The 12,750-nt window shown below is 39.2% G+C and overlaps 1 protein-coding gene across 2 annotated transcripts in view; it reads right to left on the bottom strand.

Moving 5' to 3' along the window:
• HSPA12A (heat shock protein family A (Hsp70) member 12A) overlaps positions 1–12,750 on the bottom strand; it is a 98,292-nt gene that overhangs the window by 11,685 nt on the left and 73,857 nt on the right. For both annotated transcript variants that reach the window (XM_020988165.1, XM_020988166.2), the window contains exon 7: positions 2,650–2,821. In XM_020988165.1, the coding sequence (XP_020843824.1) occupies positions 2,650–2,821 (172 nt within the window). The remainder of the gene's footprint in view (positions 1–2,649; positions 2,822–12,750) is intronic.

Here is a 12,750-nt window from a genome sequence, read left to right as displayed (position 1 = left end):
AGGCCTCCTGATTACCCATCCAGTGCTCTTTTTCTATACCACACTACCTTGGATCAAGCTTACCTTTGCATTTAAGTTTGAATAAAACTAGTATAATTAGAAAGATATCTACTGTAATTGTCTTCATTCTGTCATTTTCAGTTGTGTCTGACTCTTCGTGACCCCATTTGGAGTTTTCTTGGCAAAGATACTGGGGTGATTTGCCATTTCCTGTTCCAGCGCATTTTACAGATGAGGAAACAGAGGTAAACAGGGCAAAGTGACTTGCCCAGGGTCATACAGCTAGTGTCTGAAGTCAGATTTGAACTTAGGAAGATGAATCTTCCTGACTCCAGGCCCTGCACTCTATCCACTGTGCTATCTACTGCAATATCTAAGGCTTATTTGTATTTATAGAATCCCAGATTTAGAGCTGAAAAGGACCTGAAAGAGTATGAAAGGTCATAAAGCCCAACTGATTCATTTTACAAATGAGGAAATTGAGATTCAAATAAACTTGGTTTTAACAGGATCATTGTAAACAGCAACATACACAAGTGGATCCTTGAGTTTCAGGTCATCTTAATCTCTTTTACATGTATTCACTAAAGTGCTGGTGTGAAATAAGGCAATATGACTGCTATGGAAAATATTACTCTGTGAAAATAAAAAATGCCTCTTAAAACTCTTAGATGTCACTTACTGGGCCATGAAGGCCTCCTGTCTGAAGATGATATACATGAAAAGACTCTTTGAATAAATGTGGTTATTCCAAAATTTAACATACCACTAGGCATAGGAACAGAACACAATGAGTACAAAATGATAGTGAAAAATAAACAGAAAATAGAGCTTTCAAAGCATACATTTTCTGCTACTTTGTGGATTTATTTTCAGAAACACTGTATCAAAATTACTTTGAGACAAAATGAATTTATGCTGGAGAAGAACTTGCTAAAATGACTATCTAATAAATCATCAGTGTTATTTCTTTTATTTTTTTTAGCGTTTTTCTTTAAAAAAAATTTTAATGTGGTATCAGGGAATATCTAGGCTGTTCATGCATATTATTTTGACAATTCAGTACAGTTTGCCTAAAAAAGCATTCATTTCTCTTCATATTTAAAGAAAGAGGCTTCTGGCATGCTTCTTATCATTTGGGGGTACCCTGTCCTTTCATTACTAAACTCTAAACCAAGATCTCTCACCTATTCAGATACTTTTCTTGATGAATTCTGGCTAAATTATGTTTCAAAATTACATATATCTCAAGACGCTTATATGTGTGTTGTTAAAAGTCTGTATCGTACAGTCAAAACGTGATGTTTGCGATGGAAAAAATTGTTATCGAGATTTAAAAAATAAATATCCTTGTATGAGTTGTGACATTTTTTTCATAATGTTAGATGTCTGATAGAAAATGAAGATGGAGGTAGGATAGACTCAGCTACCTCTCTGAAAAAGAATAGGAATACTCTAGAAGAGACTGCTTTTGGCTAGCTCAGCCAAAGGCAAGCAGGTGCAAAGAAAGGCTGCCACTTAATTCTCCACCAGAATTTTTTTTTTTTTGCTTGAAACAAAATCCAAAGTCCTTAGGGAGACTCAGTGAGGCATGGTCAGCCAAGGAAGTAAGGCCCAGAGGTTGTGTGTGGAAACTATTCACAAATAATCAGCTCTAACTTCTCTCCTTTCTTCAGAACTCTGGCCTTTCTGAATGCAGCCTGGGATGGAATTGTAGCCTTTAGCACAGACTTAATTCTCTCCAGTACATAAGGGGGACTTCTGAGATGGGCTCAGTGCATTTCCTCACTCACTCTATGTTTTCATTTGAAAATTTAACTTTGTGTAGACAAAGTCATTCATTCCCCTGAAACTCTTTAAAATAATTCTCCTATCTACACTGACTACTCTTGGGAAAAAGACCAAAGAAGAAGGAAACCTCATCAAGCTCTGTAGCCCCCAAGAATCCTTGATGAAGGGGAAAGAGGCTTTAGGGACACAAAACAAGCTTCTGATTGACATGAATGCAGGGAACTATTAACAAGAAATGGTTCATCTCAAACACAGTTCTACATTTCCCCTAACTGTACACCTTTCTATCCTACTGAAAAAAAAATGGAAAGAAAACTTGTTGGGTTGGGTTTTTCCTCCCACTTTAACTATATTTTCCAATAATGAACGTAATAGGCTAATAATACATGAAATAGTTCTAGTGAGTGAGTCGGATGTAAGTAAATAGTCCTAACAGATGAATTTAAAACAGGCAAGTTATATTAGATTATGAATCAGTTAATAGACAGGATTAATAGTCAAGTGTAATATACAGCTAAGAACTCTCATGGCACTCTGAAGTAGTGTCCAGGGAACATTCCTTCCCATTTGTCTGTTCTCATAAGAATCATTTTGAAAGACGCTGAAAATGAGCCTTTTCTTGGCTCATTTGGTCCCTCCAAGGGTCTGAGTGGGGGAGAAAAAAAAAGGATCAAAGGAGATCCAAGTTGACCTCTTGGGAAATTGTTCCTTATTCTAATGCCATATCTTGGTTTCAAGGGGCCCTTGATGGATTAACAAGTAAAAATAAACAAAGGCAGAGAAAGTCAGAGAGAGAAAGGGAGAGAGCACCAGAGGAGAGAGAGAGAGAGGGAGAGGAAGAGACAGAGAGAGAGGTACCCTGTGCAAACCCAGCTCCTACAGTGTCACTGGAGGTGTAACCATTAACAGCTGCTTTGCTGCTCAGGTCAATCATCTGGTGGAGGCGAAGTTTCCTGCAGTAGATGGAGGCTGCTTCCGGCTCCAGGGCAATTATCAGCTGTTCTGGGTTTTCTGGGGTGGCCATCCCTGCCTGGAAAAAAAGAGTCAGTTAAGGAGTCTGTGGCAACCAACTCCAATGCCTATCTTTGGGACTGACACTGACTTCAGGGAAGTGCATGCTTTTTCCCCAAGCTGGTTTCTTTGGAGATTCCTCAGAAAGCCTCCACAGTGTGGATTCAGGATTCTGGTGACACTGAAGGTGGGGTCCTGTGCCAGGCACTCAAAAGTGTCAGGTTGTACTGGAAGAACACTGGACAGACACGTACTACATACACCTCCTGTTTCTTCTTTTTTTGTTCTTTGGAGCTGACATAGAGAGTGCAACAGATTTTGTGCAGGACACCTTTGTGTTCTTTTAATCTAGAAATTTAAAGAGTCCCAAGTAGGGCAAGAATGGAATTTATAAATGTAAATGCAGATGGAGTTCACAAATAGATAAATTAACTTTTGTACTTTAATGATTTTATAGCAGCAAGAGCCTTAGAGATGATACAGTCCAATTTCCTAAGCTTACAGATAATAACAAATAGCTAGCATTTGTATAGCAGCTTAAGGTTTATAAAGTACTTTAAAAATATTATTTTATTTTATCTTCACAACCCTAGGAAGTATATGCTAGTATTATTATCATCCCCATTTTATAGTTGAGGAAACTGAGGCAGAAATTAAGTGATTTGCCCAGGGTCACACAGCTAGTAAGTGTATGAGTCAGATCTAAACTCAGGTTGTATGTGACCCTATGTCTGGTGCTCTATCCACTGTACCACCTAGCTGCCTATTGTATATGGAGAAACTGAGGCCCAGGGAAGTTAACAAACTTGCCCAAAGTAATCTAGATACTAAGCAGCAGAGCAGAGAACCAAAGGTAGAGCATTAATTTCCACCAAATTCTGAGGGCACAATCTTTATTCTTTTGTGGCTCCGGAATCTTCTTTGTCTTGAATATTGCCTGAAAAAAAAAGGGTCTGGGGGGGTTATCAACTGAATCTTGGGAATTTTTTTTTTAATTCAGAAATTTTTATTGTAATGGACTTTGACTTGTCATCCCCAGAACTTCAACATAAGAGAGTATTTGACTTTTCTATGCCAGTAATGAGACCTGAACATGCGCTCCATTGAGGAGGAGCACATCTGAAATATCATGATTACTTGAAGAGCCTTATGGAGAATGGCTGGATGGAACAAGCATCTATATATTGTGTACCAGGCATTGTGCCAAGTTCTTTACAAATATTACTCTCATCTGGTCCTCACAACAACCCTAGGCTTAAAGAGTTCATATTACCCTGTTTGAGCAGAGGTATTTTTAATTAAAGATTTTTTTTCCTCCTTGATCACATAGTCAGGCAATCATTTCCTTTTCACATTCTGTTCCCTTCTGCACTTGGACTTAGGACCGTCTGCCTGAAATGCATTTTACTTTCACTTTGTAAGAATTATTAAGAGTCATCTGTCAGTTCTTAAAACCTCTCTCTTCTCTCTCTCTCTCTCTCTCTCTCTCTCTCTCTCTCTCTCTCTCTCTCTTTCTCTCTTTCTCTCTCTCTCTCTCTCTTTCTCTCCCTCTCCTTCTCTGTCTGTCTATTTGTCTCTCTCTCTGGCTCCCTCCCTCCCTCCCCTATGAATACCCAAACATAGACCAAAGCTTTCTAATTGATGCTGTTACCAGAATTAACTTGGTTGAAAGCCTGTTGGTGAGTAGAAAAATGGATTGGGCCAGTCATTTGTTTGTTTTCACTGTTGACATCATCCCAAACGGCTCCCATTCATGCCATTCCAACTTCTGAGAAAAGGAGCCCAGAATGATCAAGTTTTGTATTAGGCAAGTGAAGTTTAATGGCTTCTTTTCATAGACCACAAATGGAAGGAAAAATACTATAAACTATTTCAAGCTCAAAAGGAGATATTTAATTCTATGTTTTCCTTCATGTGAGTTCAAATTTTTCATAAGAGTCCTGCATCAATGGAAATCAAAGAGAAAGGCACCAGGAAGTCACTTCACATAAAAATACTCCTGCTCCACAAGAAAGAATGCCTAGAATTAGATGTAAAGCGTGCACATCTGTTACATGTGTTTGCGTTTATTGTGTGGAGACACATCTGGTCCATCCTTCTGCCTTTATTTGCAACAGAAATTCAAGTTAAACTAGTGTCTGTTTAAAAATGTTTATTTTACATCCCAGTAGAAAGTTCCAGGGTCTATTTGCAAAGTTTTTTTTTTGAATCAGAAAGTTCTATTTCCTATTCAACCTAAATTTTCTCGTCAATGAAGGCCTAAAATATGGTGTACCTAGAGAATTCAGGGAGAAAGCCCCCAAAACTATCAACATCCTACATGGAATCAATTTCAGAAACATTCTCAAAGCTGTATGACTGACCACTTGTAGGAGTAACACACTCTACGAGATGGTCTGTAAACAGGTTCTTGTTGAAACGGTGCTATTGTTCTGTCAGGTTTCTACGTGATTTTCATCCATGGGGTTTTCTTGGCAAAAATCTTGGGGTGGTTTGCCATTTCCTTCTCCAGCATGTCCCCATTTTACAGATGAAGAACTAAGGCAAATAGGGTTTAAGTGACTTGCCTGGGGCCACACAGCAAGTTAAGTGTCTGAGGCTACATTTGAACTCAGGTCTTCCTGACTATAGGCTCAGTGCTCTATCTACTGCACCACCAAGCTACCCCAAAGAAATATGTTGAGACATGGCATGTTCCAAATATCACCAAGCACACTAGTACGTAAGTAATGAGTACATGATAAGCTGAAATCCTCACAATTATGATTATAAGCTACTATTATCATGATAGAAGGATAGAAGGATTCTACAGTCTAGAACACAGAGGCACAGGGTCAGAATTTGCCTATGTCACTGTGCACCCAGAGACAAGGTGTGTTCATTTCAATGCCCAGTACCAGTTGTATAGGAAAAAAAAATCCTAAAATGGAAAAGAAAAATTCATCATGATAGTTTTGGTTGATGGAAATATTCCCTAGGTACTTCTAAGTCCATTTGCACTAATTCTATGATCAATAAGCAGTTTTCCAATCCCTAATTTGCTTAGCTAAATGGATCTACCCACACAGAGAGCTCACTATGTAAAAAATGACCAGGACTAGTTATCTTGTCAGGTATATCATGCATTATCAGCTAATTATAAAGTAGACATTCTGGTTTATAAACCAGTCTCTTTGGAGTTTGTTCATTAATGGGAATTGGCTCTCCAACACCTGATTATCCCTGAGTGAACTAATAAAACAATTTCTGAACCCTGTTCAGAAAAGCTGCTGCTGTTGTTCAGTCATTCAGGTGTATCTGACTCTTCCTGACCCTGTAGACCATGGCATGCCAATACTTTCCATGTGGTTTTCTTGGCAAAGATACTGGAGTGTTTTGCCATTTCTTTCTCTACTAGATTAAGGCAAATAGAGGTTAAGTGACTTGCCCAAAGTCATGCAGCTAGCAAGTTTCTGAGGCTGGATTTGAACTCAGGTTTTCCTGACTCCAGGGCCATCATGCTATCCACTGAGCCACTTAGCTGCTCCCACAAAACTGAGGACCCACCAAGGGTACAGAAACTCCATAAGACTCAGATCAAGCAGAGAGACTATGGCTTTCACCCTCTGCCGCTATTTATTTTTTAACTGTAGCACAGTTACTATATTATATTTAGAGACTCTCTCTTCTTGTACAGTTTTCTTCAATAGAGATGGAAACTAGGCCCCTTGTAACACAGCTCTTCTTATATTTTAGCTATCTCTTCTTAAGATTACAGAAGACCTATTCATGAAACCTCCCCTCATATCCCAACCTTTCCATCATTTAAATGATAGTTCTTCAAAACATCTTCAGGTATCCAAGAGCATTGAACTTTGGACAACTGATTCTACCTGGATGTCTCATTTATTTTAGGACAAAGATTTTCATGCCAGGAAAGTAATGTCTCCATGATTACTGAATATTCATAGGGTATCTGAGTTAAACATTGAGTTAAAGAGCACAAAATTCAAAATCACAGAGTTAAGGAAGCCTTAGATACCTAGGTATAACAACATCAGGGTTGTGTCTTCCTTATGCTCAATATTTTGTTGAGTCATTTTAGTCATGCCTGACTGTGACCCCTTTTGGGGTTTTCTTGGCAAAGAGAGTGAAGTGGTTTGTCACTCCAGCTCTAGCTCATTTTACAGATGAGGAAACTGAGGCAAACAAGGTTAAGTGACTTGCCCAGGGTTACACAGCTAGGAAGTGCCTGAGGCTAGGTTTGAACTCAGGAAGATGAATCTTCCTGATTTCAAGCCCAGTGCTCTAAGCCACCTAGCCGCCTACTCAACATTTTATTCCAGTCTAAATGGTTTGACTCTTACCCCCTAGGAAGACAAAAGTCTCCTACACCCTCATATACATTAACTGTGATACTAAAGTACACAAGACACTGAAACAGTTAAAATAAACAAAATAAACAAAAACAGTGTCACTATTATCCAGACAAGGATTATTAAGACAGGGCCTAGAAGCACATGGCAGATACTTAATAAAATGACAATAGGATGTTGAGAAGGAGGTGGTGAAACTGGAAAATCTCTGTGTGACCAAGGCTGGGGAGAAGAGTTAAGCCTAACATGAATTCTCTCTGAGGCACTATTAACAGTGATAAAGTCCTTCACTTTGACTGAAAGTCAAGAAGATCACTAATCTGGCCTTCTCCTTCCTTCTTCCCCCTTCTTCACCAGGACCAGCAGAAGGGCAGCGTGGTGTGGTGGGTGGGAACAGTCTAGATTTAGAGTTCCAAGGCCAGCCTTTGAATCCCATGTTATTTATTACTTTTGTGCCTTTGGCAAAGTCATCTCTTTGGGACACAGTTTTCTCTTTTATAAAATGAAAATTTTGGACTAGTTCTAAATCCATAATCGAGTATAACTCCAAGTTCAAGTTTCTCTTTATTGATTGGATCCCATTTATTAAATGCTTAGCACAGTGCCTGACACACAGCAGGCACTTAATATATGTTTATTAACTACTTGACTAAGCGTTTCTGAAAGGCTGTAGTAGCACCAGCTCTTAACAAACAGGTGATAGACTCAGAATACAGAATAACATGAACATTTTCAGACAAGACCAATGCAGGTCTTGACTATGTTTATATTTTACAAAGGTTTTTTTTTCTCCTTCTTTCTTTCTGAAATTGGAGGAAGGGAGGTGGAGGGGGAAAAATAAATGCTTGTTAATTTAAAAAAGAAAAATAGAAGAAAAGTTAGATTATTTTTTTTTAAAGATCATAGTAGCCGGTAGGTAAGAAAAGAAATTTTAATTACTTTACAAATACAGACTATTACATTAATGGTAGATAACCAGACACGAACATCCGTCATCTGGATTCCCTTTTAGAAAGCAGAGAGCCAGTAGAAAAAACAGCTCTCTTCTTCTTCTCTCTCCATAATTAACACGAATCTCACTCTCAGTGTAAGTGTTCTGTACTAGAAAGTATCTGCTAGTAGAACCAGAGGTCCTGGGTTTGACTCCTGCTTTTAAAGCCACTTATAACCTAAGTGACTCTGGGCAAGTCACTTAATTTCCACTGGCCTCAGGTTTCTTATGTGTGAAATTAAGCTGGAGGGGTGGGGGAAGGGAGGGGAATGGACTAGTTGTACTCTGAAGCAGCCAGATGGTACAGTGGTTATAGCCCTGGTCCTGAACTCAGGAGGATGTAAGTTCAAACTCAGCCTCAAACACTTACTAATTGTGTAGCCATAAGTAAATCACTTCACCTCTGACTACCTCATTTTCCTCAATTGTAAATAGCAACTAATTCACAAGGTTGTTGTGAGGATCAAATGAAGTATTTGTAAAGCCCTTAGCACTGTACCTAAAGTATTTGTTCTTGTTGTTTTTCAGTTGTTGTTCACTCTGTGTGACACCATTTGGAATTTCCTTGGCAAAGATATTGGAGTGGTTTGCTATTTCCTTCTCCAGCTTATTTTACAGATGAGGAAACCGAGGCAAACAGGGTCAAATGACTTGCCCAGGGTCACACAGCTAGTAAGTGTCTGAGGCCAGATTTGAACTCAGGAAAATGAGTCTTCTTATTCCAGGCTCAGCCAACCCACTGTGCCATCCAGTTGCCCCTGACTGGAATATAGTAGGTACTTAATAAATGCTTATTCCCTTCTCTCACACTCTCCGCCTTCCAGCTCTAGACTTAGGATGTATGGTCTACCCTTCTATGCTTTAGGCAGTCATGCAGTTTTCTCTTCTCATCAGTATGTCATGTTTTGTTTATTACTCTGGACTGGTCCAAGCCAGCAGCCAGCAGGCCACCATCTCTGATGCATAAACTATGATTCTTATTATTCCCTCTTTGCGCTATTAAAAGACCCCCCCCCCACTATTCCCTTCCTCAAAAAGACACATTAAGTCTCCTTTGAAAACAGATGATTAAGGGATGCTAAGTTCGGCATAAAAGAATATGGATTACCCTCATGACTGCAACATCCTAGAATGATAAACCTATCAAAGAGCGTGACATCCGATTTTCTGGGAGAAACAAAGTAAAAACAAATCAAGGCAACATGTGCTTGGAGAGTGACCCCTCACTAGCAAGTTTTCTGTCTTCATTTGTTTGTTAAATTAGAGGTGCTAGAGAAGGATGGTAATAGTTAACTGGCAGACCCCAACTTGACAGCCCTAAGTGTGAGATACAGAATAATATCATACAGTAGGATGAAAATAAATCATGTGCAACTTGCTAAGACACCAAGAGCCAAGAACATTTGGGAAATGGGTCTTTTGGAGGGAAAAACAAAACAAAATAGGCCAACTAACAGCTGCAAATGAGCTCAACTAAGTCTTGATTTTACATATTAACTGAAATGATAAGTAGGAACTCAAAGTTCTGATTGGCGAGATATGGGGAAATATTTGTGTTGGAACTGTATGGAATGATCATTGACACAAACTATTAGCTGCAATATCTCCCTTCTTCTCTCCCCACTGAAGTCTGAGTAAAACAAACAAATGAAAATGACCTGAATTAAAGCCAGCCATGAAAATTCACACACCATCAGATTCAGTAGGGAGAAAAAGCACTTGCCTTAAAAGGTTGTAGCAACACCCTAAAAAGTCTGTGATCAGCATGTCCCTTCTCCAACTATGCCTTCCTCCATTTGGAGGGATCGGCAAATTTCAGTAACAAATTCATAACAGCCATGGATTGTCTCAGCCAGAAACAACTACTTAGTTCCTCATGTGTGAAAGAAGGTCAGACTTTTTAAGAACCACAAACAGGTAAGGAAAAAAAAAACACAACCAAGTACGTCCCATCACTGCATTTTCTGGCCAGTTGGAACATCTGCATGTGCCCAGGGGGACTACATGGGAAATGTTTTGCAAACTGAATGAAGTGTAAGAAAGGACACTTTGTTGTCTGAGGCGGAGGGGTTGTGCAATCATAGACTTAGAGCTGGAAGGACCTTAGAAAAAACAGAGACAGAGAGAGGTTGGATGGTTTTCCCTGGGTCACATAGGCATATCTAATAAGTGTCTGAGGCAGGATTTGAACTCAGGTCTTCCTGACTCCAAGCCCAGCGCTCTCCACCCCTTAGTAACAATGGAATACTGCTATCTGAGTAGGGAATCCAAGCCATTCTTACCAAATCTCAAAAAGTACTAGAGGAGACAGGAAGAGAAAGAAGAAGAAAAAAAAAAAAGAAGAAAGAGAAGAAAGGAGCTTTCCCCATTTTAACTCTTAATTAGATTCTTCCCTTCCTTTCTTCCTTACTCTTTTGGAATTTAATGTTATTAAATAGTTTTTGGGGGGTGTGGTGGGGAGAGAATAGGGCCTTCAGGATAACAATTCACATTTCTAGGGCACTTGAAGACTTACAAAGTCACCATGACCCAGTGATATAGAGGAAACTGAATCCTCTCAGATGAAGTGTCATGCCCTGGCCCCAGAGCTGGGATTTTGGAGTTGGGATTCATACCCAGAATTTTGGACTCCAGGTTTCATCTTCTTTCTACTATACTTCCCCGTCTCTAGTCATTGCTCATATTTACGTTGTATTTTGAGTTTCACAAAGTACTTTCCTCCTCCCAGCACCTCACATGAAGTAACACAAGTTGTATTTTCTCCATTGTCTATGGACTCATAGAAAAGGAGGAAGTCCAAAGACCATCAACTGGAACTAAAATAAGGAGATGCCATTAGCATTCCACTGAAAAACACAATGTGAGGAAAAGTGTACTGCTTTAGGATAAACACTCGTACATTTTCATCAGCTACACAAAGGCTTTAAAATGACCATAAGATCTGTTGACCAGTGTTCTAAGACATGACATAGAAATATCCAGTTGTCTATTGATTCAAATCAGTGTCAGTTTAGTCTGATGTCAGACATTATTATTGTTGTTGTTGTTTTTAACCACTGATACTTCAGATTCTTAGCCCTGTCTCTGCTGAACCTAAGAACTTCACAGATATGACCTAGTGACTCTACAGAAAGAAGGCGTCTGAGCCAAAAATGCGCTACCACATGTTTGACTCCTTCAGAAATCCGGGGCAGCAAAAAGTGACATCTTAGAGGTTTTTTAAACCTTTTTTTTTTTACTATTACTATCCAGTTTGGGAAGGAGTAAAGTAGGTGGGGAAATGACATTACAAGAAGGGTAAGGGAATATTTACAAAGAAAAACTGCTCCACTCTCTTCTCTACTTTCCTGTGACCTGCAAATTGCCACAGATTTGCCAGTAAATCAATGATAGTTAATGTGTCTACAGCTGAGGAAAAAAAAAACAAAAACAACAAAACCTGGCCAGCCAGCCAGGGTTAAGTGTTAGGCTGGCATGTCTTCGAGCTATAAAAAAGGACTGCATTAGCACAAATTCTGTTCTCCCAGTATGTTAATTTTTTTTCCTCTGCAGCTAATTCAAAAAGGAAGGCTGATGTAAAACGTGTCTGTATGGTAGATGAGATCACTGTACAAAGAGGAATCACTAATCCCCATTCTCTACAATGCCATTCATTGAAAAGGAGACTAACAGCTAGGGATTGTCTGCGCATTCTGTAATTGACTGGACTCACACATAGAGAGTATTTTAGGTCACAATGCTAATTTTTTTTTTACTGGAAATATGTCTTGATAACATCTTAGCATAATAGGAGCTGCCTCCCAGTTTTAAATCTTTAAGGGCCTTAAATGGTGATTTGTTTTTCTCTTTCCTTCTAGCTTCCTATACTACAATAAAGTATACTATAGTACATATAGTAAGAAGCATTCTTGAAGGGGCTGGAGAATCCTGATGAGTCTTTGAGTCATAACAGATGCAGAATTAACTCATTTCATATCTGGGTACTTCACCTCAGAGATATTTTCCAAAGACTAACTGGATCTTCAGTGGATAAAGACTGAATCCACCTAACTTGATCCAGACATGGCTAGGCCAAGAACCCACATTCTGGCCCTGCCACAGAGGTTGTTCTAACACTGGGCAAGCTGTTTTTCCTCTCTATATCTGTTTTTCTTGAGCTGTAAAGTAAGGGAATTAGGACAGATGATTTCTAACATTTAAAACGTAAGATCCATTTAAAATTATTTTACTTAAGTGATGGAAGAAGGCTGGAGGAATGAACAATTTCCAAATTGCGTACTCAGTTTAAGGACATTTCTTTGACATTGAAGTCAGGTAGAGGTGATGCTTTAGAGGCAGCAGGCTGGAAGAATCATCTGTTCCAAAGCAGAATGTTCTAGTAGGGACTTGCTATCTTTAAAATGAACTGCTTCATTTGGCCAGTACAGAAATAGCCTCTCACAGCCAAGTGCTCACAGTAACATGCAATCTAAAAGCTCAGCGGACAGCAAGGTCAGCCTGCACCTGACCAAGAATCCCTTTTACAACCTAACAAATGATGGGTTTTCACTTTTGCTTGAAGACCTCCAGTGAAAGGAAACTCCTTCCCTCCCAAGGCAACTT

This window comes from Phascolarctos cinereus, unplaced genomic scaffold (genome assembly GCF_003287225.1).
Source record: "Phascolarctos cinereus isolate Bilbo 61053 unplaced genomic scaffold, phaCin_HiC Scaffold_3;HRSCAF=262, whole genome shotgun sequence".
NCBI classification, from domain to species: Eukaryota; Metazoa; Chordata; class Mammalia; order Diprotodontia; family Phascolarctidae; genus Phascolarctos; species Phascolarctos cinereus.
The sequence above is the reverse complement of the archived record's forward strand: the minus strand, read 5'-3'. Positions and strand labels throughout refer to the sequence as shown.